Source organism: Apodemus sylvaticus, chromosome 22, assembly GCF_947179515.1.
Source record: "Apodemus sylvaticus chromosome 22, mApoSyl1.1, whole genome shotgun sequence".
NCBI lineage: Eukaryota > Metazoa > Chordata > Mammalia > Rodentia > Muridae > Apodemus > Apodemus sylvaticus.
The window spans coordinates 22,193,951-22,218,633 of NC_067493.1; the positions used below are offsets into that span (position 1 = coordinate 22,193,951).

General features: G+C 51.0%; 1 protein-coding gene and 1 pseudogene across 1 annotated transcript; both read right to left on the bottom strand.

Moving 5' to 3' along the window:
- Nucleotides 1-8,952: 8,952 nt before the first annotated feature.
- Nucleotides 8,953-21,175, bottom strand: Nptx2 (neuronal pentraxin 2). Its single transcript, XM_052168027.1, has 5 exons — nucleotides 20,598-21,175; nucleotides 18,816-19,032; nucleotides 13,348-13,592; nucleotides 11,007-11,186; nucleotides 8,953-10,239 (listed from the first exon to the last, which is right to left on the bottom strand). The coding sequence occupies exons 1-5, from the start codon at nucleotides 21,024-21,026 to the stop codon at nucleotides 10,012-10,014; spliced, it is 1,299 nt and encodes a 432-aa protein (XP_052023987.1). The 5' UTR covers nucleotides 21,027-21,175; the 3' UTR covers nucleotides 8,953-10,011.
- Nucleotides 21,044-24,683, bottom strand: part of LOC127672462 (histone-binding protein RBBP4-like) — a 134,525-nt pseudogene continuing 130,885 nt past the window's right edge.

Below are 24,683 nucleotides of genomic sequence, written 5' to 3' on the forward strand. Positions count from 1 at the left end.
TTTCCTGCGCACTATAATTAGCATCTTAGTTTATAGCACTGTAGTTTGGATTACTATTAATTTAATTATAATAGTGCCCCAAATTTTGCTTTTGTAATAGCTCCATTCTCTTCCGGGTGGTCTGTCATTGTTACACAAATGGCAACTTTGTATACTTTGTCCGTCCTGTCGATGCAAATTTATAGTTATTGTTTTGTGTAATTGTCTTTTAAATCACATAGAAGAGAAGGGCTACACACACAAATTGTATTTACACTGTCTTTCACAATTTCCCATGTGGCTACACTTAACAAGTGTTCTTTGGTTCTGTTTTCTGTTCCTCCTCCCTCTCTCCTCCCCTATCTCCTCAGCCACCTCTTCCTCACCTCCTCCTCTTCCTCCTCACCCTCTCCTCTTCCTCCTCTTCCTCACCCCCTTCCTCCTCCTTCTCTTCCTCTTTCTTTTTCTCCTTCTAGTTCTCAGCATAAAACCCAGGTTGCCCTTAAACTTAAATTCTCCTGCCTCAGCCTCTCAAATGTCACAATTACAGCTACAGCCCCACACCTGGTGCTGTGCATTTCCTACTGCAGGTCCGAGTGTCAAACTCCAGGACTCCCCTCTGCTAACTGGCGAGCCTGCCAGTGTTAAATTGTGTCAGGTCTTTGTTTGTGTGTGTCCTTAGGATTGTCTTAATTTGCCTTCAGCTTTGACAGAATAGTTTTGGTGGATGTCAGATTCTTGATTGACAACCTATTTCTCCCAGTGCTTTGAATATGATATCCCTCTTTGGAGATTCTGATGAGAATTCAGCTGTAAGCTGATTAAGATCACTGTTTATGATGAGCCTTTCCCCCTTGTTTTTATGATTGGTCTCTGAGGGTTTCTCCCCCCATGTGTAATATGTGTGGAAGTGAGTATGTAATGTGTGATATTCATGTGTGTGAGTACGTATGTAATGTGTGATGTTCATATGTATGTGAGTACATATGTAAGATGTGATGTTCATATGTGCGCAAGTACCTGTGTAATGTGTGATGTTCATATGTGTGTGAGTACATATGTAAAATGTGATGTTTATATGTGTGCAAGTACCTGTGTAATGTGTGATGTTCATATGTGTGCTAGTGTGTGCGTAATATGTGATGTTCGTATGTATGCGAGTGCGTGTATAATGTGTGCTGCTCATATGTGTGCGAGTGCGTGTGTCTGGGATGTGCATGTGAAGGCCGGAAGACAATCTGAGAACCAGGCCTTGTTTTTTATTTTTTGTTTTTTTTTGTTTTTGAAACGAGGTCTCTCATGGCCTGGAATTCACTAAATAAGCTAGGCCGGCTGGCCAGCAAAGCCCCAGAGCGCCCAGCGCTGGGCTTCCATGAATTATCTATTACACCTGGCTCTCACAGTTTTTCCACATGGGTTCTGGAGATTAAACTCAGGGCCTTCTGCTTGTAACTTGATCACTTTGCCAACTGAGCTATCACCTACCATGTCTGGGACATTTCATAACTCGGTTATGAAGTTTCTGGGTCTCTGTCTCTCTGTCTCTGAGTTCATTGTACTTGGGATTTAAGTGCTTTAAAGCTTCACATTTGATTTATGTCTCCTGCACCATAGCAGCAAATGTTTCCAAACGGGTGCTAAACCCTCCCTCCCACTCTCCCACCCCCTCTGTCAACCATGACCTCTAACCTTGACACGAGATGCTGTTCCTCACCAGTCTTCCTGTTTCATCCCCAGTCCATTTTCCATCTACCAGGAGGTCGAGGGAGAGAGAGGGGGAGGGGGAGGGAGAGGGGAGGGAGAGAGAGGAAGAGGGAGAGGAGGAGGGTGAGGGAGAGAGAGGGAGAGGGGGAGGGGGAGGGGGAGAGGGAGGAAGAGGGGAAGGAGAGGGGGGAGGGAGAGGGGGAGGGATAAGGGGAGGGAGAGGGGGAGGGAGAGGGAGAGAGAAGGAGAGGGAGAGGGAGAGAGAGAAGAGAGATATATATATATTCTTAAAGCATTAATCAAATGACCCCAGGCTGGAGAGATGGCTCAGTGGTATTTTCAGTGCAAGCACGGCACCTGACTTAGAATCCCAGCACCCCCCTGAACATCTAGGCATGTGTCTTAGGGTTTTACTGCTGTGCACAGACACCATGACCAAGACAACTCTTATAAGGACAAAATTTAATTGGGCCTGGCTTACAAGTTCAGAGTTTCTGTCCATTATCATCAAGGCAGGACCGTGGCAGCATCCAGGCAGGCATGATGCAGGAGCTGAGAGTTCTCCATCTTCATCTGAAGGCTGCTAGCAGAATCCTGGCTTCCAGGCAGCTAGGATGAGTGTCTTAAAGCCCACACCCATAGCGACACACCTACTCCAACAGGGCCACACCTTCTGATTGTGCCACTCCCTGGGCCGAGCATATACAAACCATCACAGCATGTGTGTGCTCCTGTAACCCCAATGCTACAGGGAGCAGAGTTGGGGGAATCACTGCTGGCTACCAGACTAACTCTGGGTTCAGTGAGAGAGACTGCCTCAATAGACTAAGGCAGAGAATGATAGAACACGTTATGCCTTCCTCTAGCCTCAGTATGCACAGGCATAATGTATTATATTATATGGATAGGCATATATATTATATGAACACACCTGCATGTACGCATGTTCATAACACACACACACACACTCACTCACACTCACACACTCACCCACATATATACCACCCCACCCTATCTCCATACTTCCCAGTTTAGCCTCTACCTTTTTTTTTTTAAAGATTTTATTTATTTTACATATATATGATGAGTACTCTGTAGCTGTCTTCAGACACACCAGAAGAGGGTGTCAGATCTCATTAGGGATGGTTGTGAGCCACCATGTGGTTGCTGGGATTTGAACTCAGGACCTTCGGAAGAGCAGTCAGCGCTCTTAACCGCTGTGCCATCTCTCCAGCCCCAGCCTCTACCCTTTTAACCTTACCTTGACTAAGCTCCGAGCTTGGGCCCCTGCCAGTCTGGCACTGTCTCAGCCCCTCCTCTGACTTCTCCTTCTCTGGCTATGGCTGCCTGCTTTTCAAAACCACCTGTGACAAAAAAAAAAAAAAAAAAAAAAAAAAAAAAAAAAGGCCTAAGGAAAATCACTCCAAAGGAGGAAGGCTTCTTTTAGTTCTTGGTTTCCGAGGGCTCAGTCTGTGGTCACTTGGCCCCACTGCTGTGGGCCTGTGGGACCAGGGAGCACCCCCTGGCCCTCACCTGCACACATGCTGCACGCGGAAGGAGAGAACTGAGCGTTACAAGCACAAGCCTCTCTGGGGTCACTGGGGGCACACACTGCAAAGTGCAGGTGGGGCAGGGATAGAATTGGTGGGTGTTGGTGAGAGCAGTGAGGGGGCTGGGGGATGCCACGATTGTCAGCTGTTGCCATAACATCTCTGCTTCATGAACCCCATGGGCCCTTACACACCTGAAAGTTACAAAACATTCCTCCTTTTAATCTATCCTTCCCCTTTTGCCTTGTAGAGTCCTCTCCAAGTCTCCGTCTTACATGTTCCCACAACATCAAGGTTACCAAGTCTATATGTGCTAACCTCCCTCCCCTTCCCTGGTGCAGTAACATTACCAGTTCCTGTGTTAAACCCCCTTTTCAAGGTCTCTGCACTCCCGTAGTGATGGTACCCCAGGTTTATCTCTATGAGCCTGGAGAACTTGCCTTGGAGCTGGGAGGGCAACTCAAAAAAGGGGGAGGAATCATCATTCCTTCTACTTATCAGTCTGGGTCTCTCTGTCTAGCTGGTGCCATAGGACCCGTGGGGGCAGCCCTCATCCAAACACGCCATCTGGCATCTTCTAGGATAAGCTTGACCAGGTCATGTCTTCCACCCCAGACAGTCTTGATTCCCTCCAGGGAAAGATCATCTCTCTAGCAGGAGTTGTTCTACAAAATGGAAAGGCTCTGGACTTACTGAGCAGGGAGGGACTTATGCTGGACTTATGGGGGTGGGGGTGGGGTGGGGGCAGGATGCTGATTCTATGTTAATGAATATAGGCTTGTGGAGCAGAACGTACAGGTGCTTACGGATCTCTGCTGAGATCTCTGAGCTCACTATGCCCCAGGGACTGCCACACCTTGGTACTCAAACCCTCCTCCTCCTCCTGGCTGCCTGTTCCATCCAATTTCTAAAGCAGCAAATAGGCAACGCTGCCAAAGCCACTACCAACCAGGTTCTGATTCAGTACCAAACCATTCCCAACCCAGAGGCTGACGACTGTGATACCCCCACTTTATAAAACAAGGAGCTGCCAGGCAGTGGTGGCACACACCTTTAATCCCAGCACTTGGGAGGCAGAGGCAGGTGGATTTCTGAGTTCGACGCCAGCCTGGTCTACAGAGTGAGTTCCAGGACAGACAGGGCTACATAGAGAAACCCTGTCTCGAAAAACCACAAAACAAAACAAAACAAAACAAAACAACAACAACAACAACCAAAAAAAAAAAAAAACCCAAGGAACTTACATGCGATCATGCACACACATGCTCACGCACAGGTAGAGGTAGGACCTGGGAACCGTGCAACCAGAAGGAGCAGGCCTGGAACAGAGTGAGGTTAAGGTGTGTCCAAGGCCCGGCAATCTCATCTTGAGATTGCCCCTCCCCCAAGCCCCAGGCCTGCATGTCCCAGCACACTTGGTCCTGTGGCCTCCTTCTTTGCCTCACTAGAGGAGGAAGGTCTCTAGCAGGTAGCCAGGCTTCATTTGCTTTCTCCATCCATATAAGGTCATGTCCGCCAGCAGCTGTAATCCCTCCCCATGCAAATGAAGCACCCCCAGCACCCTGGCTGCAGCCAAAGGTTTAAATAGTCTTTGTTTCCCCCAGTAAACTGAGGCATTCTCTGAAGCTGTTTCCAGGTGTGTGTGCTTTACTCTCAGACTCATTGCGGACCAAGATCCTGCCTGCAAAGGAGAGAAATTGTGCCAAAGCATCTTTCTCATGGAGGGAGGGAGGGAGGGAGGGAGGGAGAGAGAGAGAGAGAGAGAGAGAGAGAGAGAGAGAATAAATGATCACTCTATCTACTGAAACTTGACTCTACGTCCTATAGTCCACCATCTCCCAATAATACCATCAAAACACAGTCCATGAGAGGGCTCTGCAAGTGAAGGCGGCAGAGAAGTCCGACGACTTGAGCTGTGTGTCCCAGGGACCCGCACAGCTAGAAGGAGGGAAGCAACTCCCATAAGTTGTCCTCTGCTTTCCACGTGAATGCCGTGAAGCTTACGTGCGATCATGCGCACACATGCTCACACACATACACACATTGATAAAATGATAATACCTGTGCTTAAAAAGGAAGTTGCTGTCTGTCCACGACTTCCCTACAGCGAGAGCTGGCGCTGGGTTCCTGGGTCTGAAAGGAACAGCAGCCGCCTCCTCCTCCTCCACCTCCTCCTCCTCCTCCTCCTCCTCCTCCTCCTCCTCCTCCTGCTCCTTCACCTCCTCCTCCTCCTCCACCTCCTTCTCCTCCTCCTCCGCAGACACCTGGTACCAGTCTACCTTGGTTTTAGCTGCTGTTCACTCTCTGAATAATGAATCATTGATCATCTGGTTTCCATGGTGATCCTTAACCAACAAAACAATTCCAGGGATGTCCTACCCCGACCCTTATGAGAGGAGCGAGTTCACTGTGGAGATGATCTTCAGCCTCAAGCAAAAGTAAGTATTTTGAGTTGGCAGACTGAGTCCGAGGGTCTTCCTCAGATGGGTTACTCGAGATACAAGGAACACCCTCCCTGGATTCTACGGATGATTGTACGCGTTGAGTGTGAAAGAGTATGTGTTGGTCAGAGGTCAACTCTGGGCAGCCTCGAGAGCAGCCCAACTTGCTTTCTTTCTTTTACTAGAACATCTTTTATTTATTCTTTCACTTCCTATAAGTTGACAGTGTATCTTGGTCATACACACCCCACCCCCACTCCCACCCCCACCCCGGTCCACTGGTTACCCTCAGGTCATGTCCACCCCTGCCCCTGTCCCTCGGCACCTTCCCCTGGCCCCTTCATGTCATCTCTGGATCCGGTTGTTGCTGCCTGTTGGAGTGCTGACTTAGCTTCCTGGGTTGATCCTGTGCAGGTCTCCTGTAGGTACCTGGTGGTTTGAATGAAAATGGGCCCCACAGGCTCATGTTTGACTGCTTGGTCCGCAGTTGCTGGACTCTTTAGGAAGGATTAGAATGTGTGTCAATGGGAGTAGGCTTTGAGCTTCCTCCCTCCCTCCCTCCCTCCCTCCATCTTGAGATCAGACGTAAGCTCTCAGCTACTGCTCCGACGTCATACCTACATGACCTCCACCATGCTTCCTCCCGTGATGATCGTGGGTTGATCTTCTGACTGACTCCTCCTCTTCTTCTTCAGCAATGTTCCTTGAGCCGCCCAGTCTTCCTTTTTGAAACAAAGGAACAAAGTCTTCCTCACACTAACTCGGAACTCTCTTAGGCCTGACTGGGTGGCCAGGTAGCTGAGATCACAAGTGTGTCTCTTCATGTTTCTTACGTTTTTCTGAGACGGGGTCTCGCTGTGTATTCTAGCTGGTCTCAGACTCACAGAGACCTTCCTGTCACAGCCTCCCAAATACTGGGATTAAAGGTTTGGGCAGCCATGACTGGTCCCATGCCCAGCTTTTAAAATGTGGGTTCTGGGACTTGAACTCGGAACTCAGGTCCCTGTGCTCGCTAGGTCTTGCGCTTCACCAACTGAATCATCTTCTTGGCCTGCATGGACGATTCTTCTCCATGCAGTCAAATGGGTGAGGAGTAGGACCAGTTAGATCAGGATGGGGGTGGGGCATGGCAGGGCGGGGGTGGGGGTGGGGCTCTTGTCTTTAGGGCAGGTCAGCACCGAGTATCTTGTGGCCCCATAATACTCTGGGTCCCCAAGCTGCCTCAGTTCCAGAAAGGAAGCAGTGTGGCTGAGCAGGGCTTCCCGAGAGAGGCAGCACCAAGAGACAGGTGAGTCAGCTCAGTACCTGGCAACGAGAAACTCCCAAGGCACCTTAAGTGTGTGGGGAGTGGGGTGGTTGTGCACCCGAGAGTGTGCATGCAGACCAGAGGTGAATTTAGTCTCTTCCGCCATCACTCTCCACCTTGTATTTTGAGACAGGGCAGCTCACCCAACCTGGAGCTCACTGATTGGCTAGGGTAGCCAGCCAATGAGCTCCAGGGATTCCCCTGACTCCCCCCTCCCCTCCACAGCCCCCACTAGAACTGGTGTTATAGGCACTGAGACCTCATACTCAGTTTTATAAAGCCTGGGTGTTAGGGATCTGCCCCACACTTGCTTGTGCAGCACTTTACAGACCGAAGCATCTCCCCACTCCCCACTAGGTACCTTTCCACGGAGAGCTGCCTAGCTGGTAGTCTCAACATGAAAGGGATTAAAAATAAACTGCTCTCCGCCAGCCTAATCACGTACAACTCCAAAGGCCCCCAAGCAGGGCATCTGGCCTAATTTCATGTTCTACCCAACACTAATGATGTTCAGTCTGCCAAGTAATAATTCACATTGAAAATAGACTTGAGAGACCTCTATGACCCACCAGTCTTGGTTTGGGAGGCTGAGTGCCACTGAGCCTCACTCTATCTGGTCTGTGATGTCAGGGGGGGTCCCACTGTTAGTTGCCAACTTCCATAAAATTGAAAATGTTGCTCTGCAGTTGCCAAGAGTATAGACACACAAATGGAAAGTGGTGGCAGGAAGGAGACTGTCGCCGTGCCAGCCAGAGCCCAGGTGGGCACACAGAGGGGCCTCTGGGAGGATGCGGTGGCATCTGGCCCTGCAGAACCAAAGGTGAACAGGAGGGAGCAGGGGAAAGGCACAAGGCCTCCAGGTCCAAAGGCGGGCTGTGGCTCCGGTCTGCCTTTCACTAGCAACAGAAGCCCAAACCTGAGCTGAAGAGCGCTAGCTTGGTAACCTTAGGTTCCATGCCCAGTTCTGAAGAGAGCCAGGCAGCGAGCCTGCTTTGGGCTCAGTGCGAGTCCCAGGTGAGTGAGTCTTGACATTAGAAAGCGGGGAGCAGGCTGAGATTTTAGATAAAGCTCTTACCATGTAAGCTTAAGGACCAGAGTGCAGAGACGTGCCTGGAACCCAAGCTTTCCTAGGGTGACCTGAGAAGCTAGCTAGCCTGAGCAGAGGCAAACAACAGACCCTGTTCCAAACAAGGCGGAAGGAAAGCACCAATACCTAAGGCTCTCCACTGACCTCTACACATAAACCCAATGGTATACACACATGCTTGTGCACATGCGTGCACGCACACACATCTTTTCTTTTTTTCTTCTTTTTTTTTTTTTTTTAATTTTTCGAGACAGGGTTTCTCAACAGCCCTGGCTGTCCTGGAACTCATTCTGTAGACCAGGCTGGCCAAGTGCTGGGATTACAGGGGTGCAGCACTGCACACACATTTTTTAAAGTGGATAATCCTTAAAGAATGACAATCTCCACATGCACACACATGTACCTGTACACACACACACACACACACACACACACACCACTTTCCATTGTCCTTTGAACTCACCTGTGAATTGAGATTGGCTTTCAGAGAGCTGTGTTAAAGAACCTAAATGAAATGCAACGAGAGACCCTACACAGAGAAAGGGCAGAGATCTCGGGGGCTCCTTGGACAGGCTGGGGACAGATGGTCTGCTGGACTCCCATAGCATGATGCTGAAGGAGGGGGACACACTTGGACAATGTCCTCCCCCCAGTATCAACACTCCATGTCCTTCACTTACAGCTGTGACTGGGGTTAGGTCTCGGTAAACCAAAGCAGCCATGCATTAGCCAGGAGGCACAAAGCCCCACGGCTCCCAGACTGGCTGGGTTCCAGTTGTGTGTGTGTATGAGATGGGGGTGGGGTGGGGGAGAGGAGAGCAAGAGAGGGGGAGAGAGAACAGAAGCTCAAAGCATCTTCCGGCACACTTTAATCAAAATTCCATCATCACAAGAGCTCTTGTGGCATACAATGTCAGGATGGGCACGTCAAGCTGGTCCTACAAATGGAACATCCGTGGATCTGCACTTCAAACATGTATGAAAAATAAAATATATAATATTTATAGCTTTATAAATTTCCCCACTGAATCACTCTCTCTTTAAAATAAATTATGATATATGATGCAGCCTGGAGTCACTAAGCAAGTAGCAGCCAAATGACACCCGAATCTCCAGTTCCGGGGGAAATACTTGATGGGGGACAGTCAGATGCTCACAGGAACCAATGTGGCTTACAAAACAAGCTCACTCTTCACAGTGGGCTGAGCATCAAAAGGAGGGGAGGCTTCTAATGGCTGTTCATCTTTTGTGGGGAATAAAGTAAATCCCCAAACCGCACGGAATGTTGTAGAAGCTGCAAATGAACTTTTGGCACCAGATGAGAAGAGCAGCTTTTCAAAGCCAACCCAGCAATGATCCTTTGGAGCGTGGGTCTGAGAGGTGGACCGACGGGGTGGGGAGGCTGCGGGGGATTGTCTGGGCAGCTGGCCCTCCACCAGCTGCAGCTCCCTCAGAGGGAAAGACCAGAGTGCACATGACACCAGGGAGAGGCCCTGGTTCAGGGGCGGGTAGCTTCTGTGCACTGTGTTCAGTCAAAAGCGGGGATGCGCTACACACACAGGGACCTAGGCTACCCCGGTAGGATGACCACACAGCCATCAAAGGGGACAGAAGGAAGCACACATGAGACATCAAGGATCCCAAACGACAGGCAGGGCTGGGCTGCATTAGCATTTACAGGGACCGGAGGGGAGGCTCACAGGCTCTCCTAGAAACCCAGGAGGAAGTGGCTCAGGGCTCTTCCAGGGATTCTGTCACTATGCCCCCCCAAAATGACAAAACGGTAAGGAACAAATGAGCCTAAGACAAGGGCGGCCACACAGCCTGCCTCAGAGGCTCCGGCTCTTTTCTGTTCAGGCCAGAGGTTTTAGTTGAACTGGGAAACAGATGCCTTGAACTCCCCAGAACAGCCCGATCCTGGCCTCCGGGACAGGGAGAAGGCAGCTACAGATCCAGGAGACGCTCTTCACACGTCTCCACAGGCCACTTGGAAGCCCCTCCGAACACATCCACGTTGTTGTCCACCCACGGGATGATGTTTCCAGGCATGTTCGTGGAGCAGTTGGCGATGTTGATGATCTCCTGCGCCCGGAGGACACGGTCCCATATGTTGAACTGGCTAAGCTCTCCAACAAAGGCCTGCGTGGCGTCAAACCTGCCTCCCACAGTGTCCTGGAAAGGGCAAACAGGCACTCTGGGATAGATTCACAAGCAGAACTGGCCTCCCGACTCTCCGGGGAAGCAAGGTGGATGGAGGGAACCACAGATTCTACAGGTCCTGAAGCCCCATGCATCTGAGGTCTTGGAATTGGCTTTACTCGGAACACCCACTTCACACAGGGGAAACAGAGGCAGAAGGGGAAGACAGTCACCTAAAGCCTGACTCTCAGCCCCTTTCAGGGGTGATGCAGTGGACCGGAGGGAAGAGGCCATGCACAAGACCAAGCCCCCCACTTCTCAGTGATCTTCCCTGCCCGGGGCCTGCTGGCTTCCCTGCCACCCCTCACCTGGAAAGCAAGTGTCCCAGATCATCTTTCTTCCCACCTCCATCCCCCACCCCCACCCCGCACCCCTCTCCCCATCACACTAGAGGTTTCCTAAGTGGCCTTTGCTAGATTCTGGGATCCCAAGTGAACAGTTCCAGGAAGATTTCAGTTCTCTCGCTGTACACCAGGCATGGCCGAATGCAGGGACTCACAGGGACACTGGAAACACTTCTTCCTACGGTGTTTACCCTACCAGGCAGCTGGGGCTGAGCCACTAGGTGACCCTGTGACTACAAGGGCATTCCCACAGCTCTTTGTCCTCACACAGTCAGGGAGCTTGCCTGTCAGGACAGTGGCAGGGTCTGGGAGACAGCTACCTCAGGCAAGAGCAAGGGGCTGCTGGGTAGCTGGGTTGGGCAGCCTCCTCTGTAGAATCCGGGAGAGAGCACCCACCTGCTCCTGCCCCAGGATGAGCACGCCTCCTGGCTTGATGGGGTGCCAGGGTGCCAGGTTTTCCCCAGTGCCCAGCTTCTCCCCATCCTGGAACGCTTCCCACATGCCGTCTCGAGTGGTCCAGGTGATGCAGATGTGATGCCACTTGCCATCACTAACAAACAGGGGCAGCTGTGCGACCTGTGGACATCAGGGACGGGAGTGCAATGTCATCTGGGTTAGTTATCTTTCCAGTCCAGGACTCCTGCTGGGATTCCCTTCCTTGTCTTGTGAGTGACACACCAAACCCTGCTTGCCTTGTGTGTATGACATTCAGGAGGTTGTCCTGGGCAAAGTCTCAGGACACTGGACATTCTTGGTTCTGGGCCTAGCCACTGACTCCCTTACTAGCTTGGGCTCTGTATAGACCCTGACAGGTAGCACTAAGAGAATTGTGTGTGTGTGTGTGTGTGTGTGTGTGTGTGTGTGCCTGTGTCAACCAAAGGTCAGGAGGCCTCTATATGCATGTGCATGTCAGCACAGTACAGAAGTGTGCACATACAGTACAGGAGTGTGCACATACAGTACAGGAGTGTGCACATACAGTCCCCACACTCAACTTCAGGCAAGCCCCAGAAGCCTGTGAGCACAAGGATGTGCTGTTGTTACTGTTGGTCTCCTAGCAACCTGAGGTCTCCCTCCCAGGAATTGGCTGTTTACAAGAGGTCTAAAGGGAGAGGAAAACAAGACTCTCAGGGATTACAGTGTTATTTAGAACAATAAATCCTTAGCTCAGGAAGTTCTCCACAGTGCTCCCAGAGTAGACAAACTCCACCCAGTGGCAGTTCGATTAAGATCACAGACCAGCAAAGGTCTCTTCTTCACCCAAACGGAGGCCGGACCTGGGCCATCTACAGCAGGGACAGCCATTCAAATGCTGGACTAAGAACATAGTTTTATCGTGTTGGATCTGACTTTAGGAGAAAAGTTTGATTCATTTGTTTTGTTTAAAGACAGGGCTTGCTCTGTGGCGCAAGCTGGCTTTCAGTTCAGTCATCCTGCATTAGCTTCCCAAGCTCTTAAAAAGTGTGTCACCACACCCAACTAGGTGGCTGAGTGATGGGAGGCTCACAATTAGTCTTTCAAGGAGATCATAGCCCTTACTGCCTGTGAAAACAGAGCATCTGCTCTGGGAAGAGAGAGAACAGTTGCCAGAGACCGAGAAGGGCTGGGCAGGAGTTGACTACATGGTGCATGGGGGAGCGTGGTGGTGGGACTGTTTTATATGTTTATTGTGGTCTGCATTGGTCGAGGCCAGCTAAAACTGAATGTACATTTTATCACAATAAACCTGATCCCTTTAAAGTGTGTATCTACACTCTTGGTACTCTTGACCAGAGCATTTAGGAAGAGCCACAAAGGCTGCCTGTATGTGGGGTCCTGTGTGTGGGTCCTGTGTGTGGGGTCCTGTGTGTGGGGTCCTGTGTGTGTGGGTCCTGTGTGTGGGGTCCTGTGTGTGGGGTCCTGTGTGTGTGGGTCCTGTGTGTGTGGGTCCTGTGTGTGGGGTCCTGTGTGTGGGGTCCTGTGTGTGGGGTCCTGTGTGTGGGGTCCTGTGTGTGGGGTCCTGTGTGTGTGGGTCCTGTGTGTGTGGGTCCTGTGTGTGGGGTCCTGTGTGTGGAGTCCTGTGTGTGTGGGTCCTGTGTGTAGGTCCTGTGTGTGGGGTCCTGTGTGTGGGTCCTGTGTGTGGGGTCCTGTGTGTGGGTCCTATGTGTGGGGTCCTGTGTGTGGGTCCTGTGTGTGTGGGTCCTGTGTGTGTGGGTCCTGTGTGTGGGGTCCTGTGTGTGGGTCCTGTGTGTGGGTCCTGTGTGTGGGGTCCTGTGTGTGGGGTCCTGTGTGTGGGTCCTGTGTGTGGGGTCCTGTGTGTGGGTCCTATGTGTGGGGTCCTGTGTGTGGGTCCTGTGTGTGTGGGTCCTGTGTGTGGGGTCCTGTGTGTGGGTCCTGTGTGTGTGGGTCCTGTGTGTGGGGTCCTGTGTGTGGGGTCCTGTGTGTGGGTCCTATGTGTGGGGTCCTATGTGTGGGGTCCTGTGTGTGGGGTCCTGTCTTCCTACTCCTTCCACTCCTGTGACACGGGGATCCTCAAGCACCCGTTGTTGGCCAGACTCAGAGCTAGGGTCCCCACAGGCTGCAGATATCCTCTGCCACCCCATCTCACGCTGTGGAGGCAAGCACTACTGCCTGGTCAGTAGCTGAGGCAGATGGTGGCCTGGCTGGGATCTGATCTGATCCTACGGAAAGGCAGCACGTGCCAGTTCCCTCCAGGGTCTGCCCCCTCGGACCCCGAGTAAGGCCCCAATGACCTCACCTTGTCGTTGATGAGCAGCTCAATGGGGTTGTTGCCCCACTCTATCAGCACAATCTCATTGGCTTGCCCAGGCACAGCGTAGGAGAATGGCGTGCCAATGCCCGGCGAGGCGCTGGACCGCAGCCACAGGCAGATGGTAAAGGCGTACAGCTCGGGCAGTGTCTTCTTGATCTTGCCATACAGGTAGTTTGTGCGGAGAGGAAGGGACACTTTGAATGCATCTGGTGACTTGAATGCGCTGTTGCCTGGGTGGGAGGAAGAGAGGTTACAGCAGGGTAGCCTGGCCTAAGTACCTCACCAGGACCCACCACTCAGGCAGACCTAGAGCACTCCAGCTCCTTGTCAAAGTGCCAGACCCAGCAGTCCTAGGGACAGCCCTTGACTCTGGTGGGAAATCAGTCCAAAGACAGTAGAAGGGGAAGAGGGGAGGGGGCGGGGACTTCCTTGAGGAGGACGGTGGCTAGAGGAAGACTGAAGGGTAGGCTAAAGACCTGAGAAAGGCCTGGGACAGGAGACCTGTGGGGGAGAATCCAGGCAGAGGCACCCGCAGGTGTGTGGCCTCCAAGATGCTCCTGGAGGTGTGAAGGGGAAGGGATATTCTGTGAGAAATACAGTAGACATCACAGAGAACTTGTCTCTACCTTTTCTTTTCCTTTTTGAGATGGTGCCATTGTGTAATTTTGTCCTATAATTCCTGCTCAGCCTAACCTCTGCCTCCTAAGTGCTGGGACTGAAGGTGTGTACCCCCATATCCAGCCTACCTCCATCATGTAGGATAGGGAAAGAGGCCTCAGAGCTGGAGTGCAGCTAAGCCCACTTGCTGCTCCTCCAAAGCACAGGTTCAATTTCCAGTAGGCATGTGACAGACAACTCACAGCCATCTGTACCTCCAGATCCAGGGGATCTAAGGCTCTCTCTGGCCTCCACACACAGCATACATGCATATGCCTATGCATGTATACATTCACAGAAAACAACAAAAAATATTTAAGAGACCTCTTCATTCCTATCTGTTTCTGAGTAGAAGCCTTGCTGTGTAACCTGTAGCCCAGGCTGGCTTTGAACTCACAATCCTGCCTTAGCCTGGTGTCTTAGGGTTTTGTGCAGGAATGCACACCCTGACTAAGACACCTAGCAAGTACTGGGTTTATTTATGTATACCACCACAGCCTGCAAGGGGCTTCTTTGAATCCACAAATAAATCAGACAAAAACAAAACACCCAACTCTGGTCCTTTCTGATCTCCATTGAGCCTCACAGTCTCAATGACTAGGAAAGGGAGGAAGGGATTAGAGACACTGGATTTAATTTTCTTGTTCTTCCTCAACTGAGTCTTATTTCCTTCCACCTTTCCTTCAGCATGCTGCCCCTCTGTCTTCTTTCTTAAGGGCAGGCTTTGAAACCCAAGGGACCAAGGCTTGAGGGAGGAATATCTCCCAGGACCGGAGCACTGGATGACACTTGTGAATGGTGAGCCTGCATCACTTCCATAGGGAATGATTACCACTGCTCAAAGGAGCCAGGCTTGAGGTGCACGCTACAGCTTTCCTCACAAGGGACAGTTGGTCTCAGTGCCCGCTGGGTTGGTCTCAGTCCTCTCTGGGAAACCCTTTGCTCCTGACATAACCTTTCCTTCTCAAGAGAAGACTGCATTGCTGGAGCTGGGCGGTGGTGGCACACGCCTTTAATCGCAGCACTTGGGAGGTAGAGGCAGGTAGAGGCCAGCCTGGTCTACAGAGTGAGTTCCAGGACAGCCAGGGCTAGGCAGAGAAACCCTGTCTCGAAGAACAAAACAAAACAAAACAAAAAAGACTGCATTGCTGGACTGTTTTCTGGAATGTGGAATGGGGGTAGGGGAGACAGATGCATGCAGAGGTGGTGCCCCCCTCAGGCTAACACCTGGCCAGACCTTTAGACCTTCCAGAACTTACTGGTAGTGGTAAGACCCACCCCTGACATGTTCCCCCATCTCAAGCTGTCCTCATGCACACGGCACATCTTAAGTGTTTGAACCTCAGCATCTTGATTGAAGCTCATTGTAATGTAACAGTTGTTTGCAGAAACAACATGATTCTGTGAGTGGTCCCAGTGATAGCTTCCCCTGTACATAAGGATCAGATCCTGCCAATGAGGGAACCTCAGTTCCTCACTCACTCAACAACTACCTACTAAGCACCCTTAAAGGGCCAGACAGCCAGACAACCTACTCCACTCCATCATGATATACCAAAGTCCTATTCTGCAAAAGTCTCCTGCACAGCCCAACAGCAGAGTCCAGGGTCACCTTTGGTCTCTCTGGGGTTTTCTAGCTAGTATTTGCTCCTGCTTCTGTAGTTATGTAGTCTCCCTGATTTAGCCTGACCTCCCATGGTAAGTATCTCCCAAAACTATGGGCTATGGAGACCTGATGGTCTCAAGTACCTGAAGAAGCTAGCCACTGTAAAAGCAGGGGCTTGCCCCCCAATATGCTGAAGAAAAGTACAAAGCCAGACAACACCTGCTCTAATTTTGTAGGTTGTAGTGTTGTGTTGAGGCTTCAGAGAAACAACTTATCTAAGGTCACCCAGCTACTGAACCAACAGGACCAGAAGCCCGTTTCCACCACACATAGCCACTGGTGCTTAGTCTTCAAGTGGCAAATGGCCGTGTTCTTAATGAAGGCATCATTATCTAATAAGGAGAAATGGCTTCTATGTTTGAAGGTGGGCAGGCTTGCCAACTTAATAAGACTCGGGGTCGGTAATATCATTAGGTCGGTGACAACAGATAGGTTTAATTAGAGCAGGGAGAGTGGAGAGGCTGGGAGGGGGCTCTAGCCTGACAACTGGTACCCTTTATTTGAATAAAACAGCTTGGAGGTTCAGAGCAAACTTAGTTAGAACCAATTAAGGAATTAAAAGGCTTGACCAATAAATCAGAAACTGCAGGTGGTGGACAAGCCTATGGAGGGGCGGGGCGCGCAGCCTGGGGCTGGGAAGGAGGAAGTTCCTGTTTCTCAGCACTAATGCAGGGGGGGTTTCAGCACCCAGCCAGCTGCACCTGGCCTGCTGGCCCGGACCCTGAAGCCTTCACAAACGAACAGGTCTTGCAGACGAGAGAAATGGGTATACTGGGGACATGGGTGCTGTGCAGAGTCAGCTGCTACTTGCTGGGCTATAAAGAACTTCAAGCCCAGCAGGGTTAAAAGTCCCATTTCTTCTATGGGATCACTACTAACTTCTCAGATCTGCAGAGACTCAAGCATCACGATTGCGTCATCTGTACCTGTCATGGATACCTGTGACAGGGCTAATAGAAGATACGAAACCTACGGCTAAGCATCTGGCTCGTATCTGATATAGAATGATGAATCCGAGGACAGAAACTCCCCGGAGCCTTCCCAACCAGCCGCATGCTTGAGTCTCTACGGGGCTCAGCTAGGTGCTTCTAAGGAAGCTGGTGGAGTTCCAACTCTAGTGCACTTTGGGGGCTGAGCATTTGCATGCCTTCCACGGGGGGGGGGGGGACACATCGGGGGCTGAGCATTTGCACGCCCTTCTACGGTGGACATAAAGCAGAATGAGCATGAACTCAGAAATGCCCAGAAACAAATGGCTCACCAGATGGTCATTTTCCTCTAAGACTCATTCTAGAATTGAGTGGGTGGAACACAAGGAAAAAGTCTAGCATTCCTAAGGTGGGGGAGTCAAAGGGAAGTCTGGGCCTGGAGACGGCCCAGCAATTAAGAACACTGCTGATCTTGCAGAGAACCCGGACTCATTTCTCTGTACCCATAGGGACTTCACAATCATCTGTAACTCCAGTCCCAAGGGATCCAACATCCTTTTCTAGGCTCTGTGGACACCCGGTGTAAATGGGATATACATATGCATGTAGGCAAAATACCCATATACACGCCCTCGTGTGTGTGTGTGTGTGTGTGTGTGTGTGTGTGTGTGTTTCCTCTGAACCACTGTTGTACAGTGGCTTGGCTCTCGCTAGCCTGGCATCCTGTGGGCTGTTCAGCTGTGGGCTTTCAGTGAGAACGAAGGGGCAAGACTGTGGGTGCCAGAACCAGCATGGCTGCCTGAGCCTTGACTGCTCCTTCTGGGTTAGAACAGCTGGGAAAGCTACTAAGTATGGCACACTTGTCCACTGGCCTGGAGCTCAAGAACAGATAATGGAGAGGCTCAGGTTTATGTCACTATGACAAGTGTCTCAGGTGTGTTCAGCAAGTATCCATAAAGGGGACTTGTCTGCCTGGGAAATGAGCTTGTCTCATCTGTGAAATGTAGTCCATTCTCCGGATTTATTCTGACCCTTCTCCGTGCTGGTAAACCGAGCACCGTGCCAAGGTAGGTGCGTCGCCACCAAGTCCCCTCTGATCCTAGGTACCCCTTTCAGTTACTTATTGCTGTGCTCACTCCTTGGCCCTGTGCCTCCCAAGGATCCACTGTGATTGGGGGTGGGGTGGGGAGGAGGATGCTCCTCTCCCTCTTGTCAAGCAAGAATCAGAGGCGGTTGCTTTGCCTTTGAGGAAGGCTCTGAGACCCCGGGCGTCTCCTGATGTCACCAAGCAGTAGAAGGAAGACAGGGAAGAAACTGTTTTGAAAACTCAGGAATCAATGTCAAGTCAGAATCAGCAGCACATGCCTGTAATCCCAGCGTTTGAAGGCTGAGGCAGGAGGATGGCACGCTGAAGGCCAGGTTAGGCTATATAATAAGATGCTGTTTCAAGGAGCTAGAAACAGAAACAGAAATACACAAACAAACAAACCAAAAAAAAAAAAAAAACCCAGAATCTAAGTCAAATAGATAAGCAGCTTTCTCATCCCTTTGTAAGAAAAGCAAGGGGAATAACAGCAAACAGGAAGGTGTTGTGGGAAACTGGGACTGAATGAAACAATGGCCCGTTAGCTCATGTCCTCCTTCACCTGACCCTTCTGCTCACGACAAGGGTCATGGGACAGTTTTCTATTGGACGGTCTCCTGTCAATCATGACACTGAACCTGCCTTCATGAATCTGAGAATAATTCTATACCCTCTACCACCAAACCTAAAACCCCACAGGTCACCCAGAAAGTCAGGGGTTGAGACTACAAACCGAAGCATTAAGGAGCCTTAGTCTCTTCTTCAGTCTCTCATGGGAGAGTCTTACCTAACACGACATGAAAGAGAAAGATGACCAGACTCTTCTATACTGACTAGTTACCATCCGGCAGGAGGTCAGAGGTCAGGCTGTTTAGCCAAGCCTGGTTCAGAGTGCCTTTGTTGCCCTCCACCCCCACCAGGGCAGTGCTGGCCGGGCTAGGAGCTAATCCCTATGAGCACAGTCAATCTATGTCATGCACACAGACATCTGAGGATCATCTCCATGCTGTGCCACTACCATTGCTTCACTGCAGTCCATAAATGGAAATCCTAGATCTGCCTGAGGTGGTAAAAAAGAGGCCACTCTCAGACGGAGCACCAGGCACACAGCACCTACCCCTCTCCAGCTCAGTCACCCTCTGCAGCAGTGCGTTCAGTGTGCTCTCAGTCTTCTGCCGGTGAGCCGAGGTCTCATTGTGGAGCAGGGACTTCTCATCTTCCAGCTCAGCCACCTTGCGCAGCAACTGCCTCTCCAGCTCCCCAAGCCTTCGCTGGAGCACCTCTCGGAAGTCGCTCGGCAGCCCAGCGTTAGACACGTTTGTGCGGAGCTGGAGCTTTGGAACGGTGGGAGGGAGAGAGATTCAGGCCAGTTGAATAGAAACTGTGGCACGCAGCTCCAGTGACCCAACCACACAGCAAGGAGCGCCAAGGCAGCATCAAACTGTGCCAGTGGCTCAAAAGAGAACATTTTACTGATGCCCTTTTTTGGGGGTGGGGTGGGGGTAGGGAAAGGCTTTCAAAGTCAGACAAAAATTACTTCCTGCAATATTTGAAACTTGTGAATCTCACTTTCTCCTCTTACCAAAGAGCCAAAAAATTTAGCCAACATCTATAATTCTATGTCATATAAAGCCCCTAAATCGGGCAAAATCGTTTTTCAGTTAATCAGTGGTACTCAAAGCCCATCTAGGGCTTTCATCTAGAAATGAACACAGTCCCCAAGTTCCAAAATGGTACAAGGGCAAAGGGGCTCCGAGACATTCCTGGAAAAGGACAGCTCCGTTTTAATGCATCCAAACCCTCACTTCCTATTTCTCTCCCTCCTCTGCTATCACGCTGCCTCAGAGGCAGCCAGCCACCCTCAGCCAGGAGCCCTGGGCAAGCCCCTGAATCTCTGTGCCCCAGTGTTTCAGATTATAAATTGTAGAAAACTGGACCTGTCTCCTGCTATTCTCCATTACAAGGGTTAAAATTAAATAATCTGCCTGAGTCACACTTAGAACTCAAGAAGTGTCAGCTCTCAGTAATCATGACTCATGGATCCACAGATGCTGGAAATACTGTATATAGCAATCATGCCAAAAGAAACACTCTGATAATTTAGCAATAATTAACACCTGTAATTTAAACCCCATTTTTGCTAATAGGTATTTCTGATAAACGCTGTTAACAGAAATGTCCACACTTCCTAAACAAGGTGGGAAGTAAGATGAAAATTAATTGATGATTTCTCCCCCAAAGTTCCATATTACCCACGGGAGAAGACAGCGGGATAAAGTCCGTTCCCCTAAAGTCATAGCTAAGGGCATCTTTAAAAAATTCTGACTTGATGAAGAGGCGTCTTTGAGCTTAATAAGGGGCTTGTTCTCGTCCTGGGATCGCTGGCTTTCCCCCTCCACTTTCCTGCAGATCACTCAAGCCCAGGCCGCCCACACCCCGACCCAATTTGTCAAAGAAAACACCAGATGCCCAGGGGCAGCTGACCTCCGGCGGCGACAGACTCAGCACTGGGCACAGCCAGGGGGAGCAGAGGTTTGCAAAGAGGAAACAGGCTGCCGGAGTCACCGGGTATTGCCCTCCAGGCCTGGCGGTCTGGCTTCTTTAGCCAAAAACCTCGGTAAGTTCACGGAGAGTCTAGTGGGCAAGTCCCCGCGCGCGACGGGATGGAGATGGGGTGGGTGGGGATTTCACCTTTCCCATCGAACATGGGGACAGAAGAGGACAAGGAGACGGGAGGCCACCCCAGTAAGTCCAGAGCAGGACGAGACTTGCACCCCCCCGAACTCAGCTCTCCCAGTGGATGTGGGCGCCCAGTCAGCCCACCTACCCGTTTCTCCCGCACCCTCCGTCCCACGATCCCGGGGTCCACCACCCGCTAGATGCCATCGCGCGCAGGTACCTCGAGGCTCTCCAAGCGGTCCTTGAGGGTCTGCAGCGAGCGGCTAAGCTGTTCCACGACGTGGCCCGGGTCCCGCGGCAGATCGCCCATGGTGTCCTTGCCCGTGGCCCCCGTGCCGCGCGCTTTGCCGCCCGCCAGCCCCTCACAGCGGGCCAGCTTGCCGGTGAGCTCTCGGATGGCTTCTCGCTGAGCGCCCAGTGTCTCCTTCTGCTGCACGACGGTCTCGCGTAGCTGCAGCACAGCGGCTCGCAGCTCCTCCTCGGGGCTCAGCGTGCCTCCCTGCATGGGCATCGCGGGTAGCGGGCAGCCGGCGCGCGCCGCTTCGGGGGGCAACGCGGTGCACACGAAGCGACTGCCAGGTATCGGGTTGTCCTCGGCTCGTCCGGTGGCCACGGCGAGCGCCACGCCGGCGGTCAGCAACGCCAGCATCTCGCTGACCTGTGCGCTCACTTCAGCATGGGTCGCTGGCTTGCCGTCTGGGCGCCTTCGCGGCCGGCTACGTCTGTCGGAGCGCGGCGCTCGAGGGAACCTCGTGCAGCACGGAAACGGCAGCACAAGCGCCGCCTGGCGTCCCAAAAGCCCGCTCTCCGCTCTGCGCGGCGTTCTGGCCCGAGATCTGCCCGCGCGCCCTTTCTTAAGCTTGGAGGGTGGGGCCACAGGAGCGTGGGGCTCGCGCCGCGCTCTCTGATTGGCCCGCCGGCATTCGCGTCACGCAGAGGGCGGGGCGGGGGCGCATCGCTAAGCTGGCAGGGGCGGATGGGTTCGGCTCTGTCGTGGGCCGGGTTTCTGAGGCGCGAGTCCAGGGTCCCCAAGGCTCCTTAGGAAAGGCAACTGGATTTAGGAAACGGCCATAGAAAGCGTTGGCTGGCCCCTCACGGTCAGAGAAGCCCCGGGGACAACTTGACGCCCACGACGAGAGGTGTTGGCACGGCTTCCAGCTGAGAAACCCTGACCGAGATGACTCCACTTGTCAAGGAGGAATTCTCCCAGCGGGACTCGAACCCGGGTCTTCCACGCGAGCCACCCACGCGGCCCACGTAGGTTTCCTCGTTCTGGCGCGGAAAGCACGACGGTCGATTGCAGAGGCGGACAGTCTGTAGGTGTACCCAAATCCTAGGCCCAACCCTAGAGAACTCAAGGGGAAAAACAAAAAAGCTCAGGCCAGCAGGGACAGAAATGGATCCTGGATGCTGCAAGAAAGGAGGGGATGCCAACACAGGAGGCCAGGAGGCTGTAGACACGAGTTCACTGGTAGGTTCTTGTGCAGGGAATAGCCTTCTAGGCATGACCTTATTTATTTAGCATGACCTCGGTTGGATGAATTAACATGATGAGGCCTGGTCGTAGAACGATGCCTCCTTTTTAATGAGGTTGCCCAGCAAGTCCACTTTACACCTGGAGACTAGTATCATCAGATTCTTGGAAAGAACCTAATATAAATACCCGGAAATCTCCCAAAAGATTTGGGGCGGGGGTTATTTCAAAATCTTACCCATAGCTTTACAAGTTCACAACAGTTACGCACTTAGCAGACCGAGCTGGTTTACTGCGAATTAAAAATGAAAAGAAAAAAAAAAGTTCCCTCTTTTTAAAGAAATCCTGTTGCAAGGTCATTAATCACATTATCCATTCTACCAGAAACAAATGGATTTGTCACTTGTGCGCAGAAGCTGGGGTTGATTCTGAAAACAAATTTGTATCAAAATAAATGAAATTATTATGATAATACAAAATAGACTGCAGTGATTAATCTCTAGAAACCAAATTCTGACCTGTTTTGCACTTCAAACAATAGCTTCTGTTATGTAAATAGTTGTGGGGTTTTCAAGGACAGTGTTGCTAAATTATAAGGAAAGTTTTATTCATGAAAAATCTATTCAAGGATTAAAAACTACAGACAGGAAATTCAGACTCCACAGGATCCAGAGCAGAGGACACAGGAGCAAGGATGGTTTGGGTGAGACTATTCATCAGTGGAAAAGGTAAGGAGACTGGGGGTAAGGTGAATGCTGGGCAAATGGCCTTGTTGTCTAGACTCACCACAAAGTTTCCCCTTGTTCAATTTGACCTTGAGTCTACAGTTTCTTTCTAGACTTTCTTTGGCTACATGGAAACTCAAAAGCTCAAATAAACCCACACATACACAAATTGCAATCACGAAGGCAACAAACTCTCAAAACACTTTCTAGCATAGTACATTTTTAGAGGATGCTGTAAGGTACCAAATCCAGGCATGTTCAGAATTATCCAAATACAGACGTGCAGCTTGAAGTTTCCACTCAGAGATCCGACGCTCTTTTACTCATAAGCGAGGGCAGATCTTAATTGGATGTGACAGTAGATTATTATTGTTCCTATGTCGTTCTCCAATCCTTCCATGACATGGACTAATAATTCATATTTGCAACTACTTGAAGCCGAGGCTTGTCCTTTTAATAATTAAATCAAGTGTATTTCCAGAATTCTAATTTCCTCCTGACCAAAGAAGGCGATGTACAAGAAGACATAAAAATAGCATATATTCCCCAAAATAATTGCTCTTCGACTTCCTACAAGAGTTTCCACTATGAGACGCGATCGGCAAAGAGATCTGCCAAACCCCAGATGGAAAGACCCAGGCATTGAGGATGTTATTTTCTCTGGAGACAGCAAAGTCAGAGGACTTATGCTATTTGCAGTTTTATTTTGTTTTCCCAGTACAGTGGAAAAATCTGCCGGTTTAGGAATGAGGCGTTCCAGTCCCAATGCCAACTGTTACTAGCTAAGTGGTTTGGGGCAAGCCATTTTCTCCTCTTTGGACCTTGTAGAAAAGATAAGGCAATTAGCGTCAACTCTTTAATGGTCCTTCTGGCTTTATTCAAGAGCCTGGGAGTTCTGGGAGGAAGGACTCATTCTTCCACGTGATAAACGTTAAAAAACATTGGTTTTCTTCTGTGTGGGCTGTGAACTTCCTGTAGCCAAGGCCGAGTGTGGAAGGGCAGGCTGGCTGTGTAAACAGCAGATAGACTATCACACAGGGAGAGGCTGTGGCTGTAGCTGGAAGCTGTTCCTGACAGCCTGAGATCTCTCTCTGCCTTGATTTCTTCCTCACGGCACCGAGTCCGTCTACCTGAAAGACGCTGTGCGCGCGTGACTCACGCCACCCAAGAGAACGGCTGTGTGAGTGACAGAGCCCAGGGCCCACAGATTTTTCTGTTCCTTCAGAAAGTCGTGCAGATCTGCAGCAGTGAATCACTGCCACCTAATCTCTCAGTGTAACCGACGCGGCGGCGGCATAGTAACCACCCACTCGTTCACTATGTCGGCTGGTCCCGGGTCACCCGAGAGCCCGGTGTGGACTTAACCCATGTGCTGGGAATCCTGATGAGCTCATTCGGCCTCCATTTTACTGCCCCATCTGTTTGGCTCCCTGGTTCTTCTCACATGCATTTTTATCTTGGTCTTCTGGGAAATGTGCTAATTTCCACCGTGGTGTCAGAGGAACCTACCTTATACAGTCTTAGTCTCTCTCTCTCTCTCTCTCTCTCTCTCTCTCTCTCTCTCTCTCTCTCTCTCTCTCTCTCTCTCTCTCTCTCTCTCTCTCTCTCTCTCTCTCTCTCTCTCATATTTCCTCCCCTCTCAGCCACTTGGGAAGTCAAGAGCGGGGAGTGGGGGCGTGTAGCAAGGAATTCAAGGACAGCTTCCTGTACACATGACTCAGGAACTGTCCTCCGTGCTGAATTTCAGTCAGGGGAATTCAGGATGGTGTGTGTGTGTGTGTGTGTGTGTGTGTGTGTGTGTGTGTTGCATGCGGGCGTGCACGTGGGATTCAATGCTGGAGGCGCTAAAGGATACCGATTAATCCCCTGTAATACATAAGATGCTAATACCCTTGTATGAGTGCATTTTTCACGAGACCAAACTGCCCAATAAAATGGAAAGGGCCTTAGCTTGGCGTCAGCAGCTCCTGTTTCAGTCCCAGTCTGAGAACTTGAGAGTGTAGCTTAACCTCCCCGAGACTTAGTTTTCTCATTTCTAAAATTAAAAGTAAATTTATGAGCAAGCATTGTTTCTGGGCTTGTGAGAGACGGCGTTTCCAGGCATGTT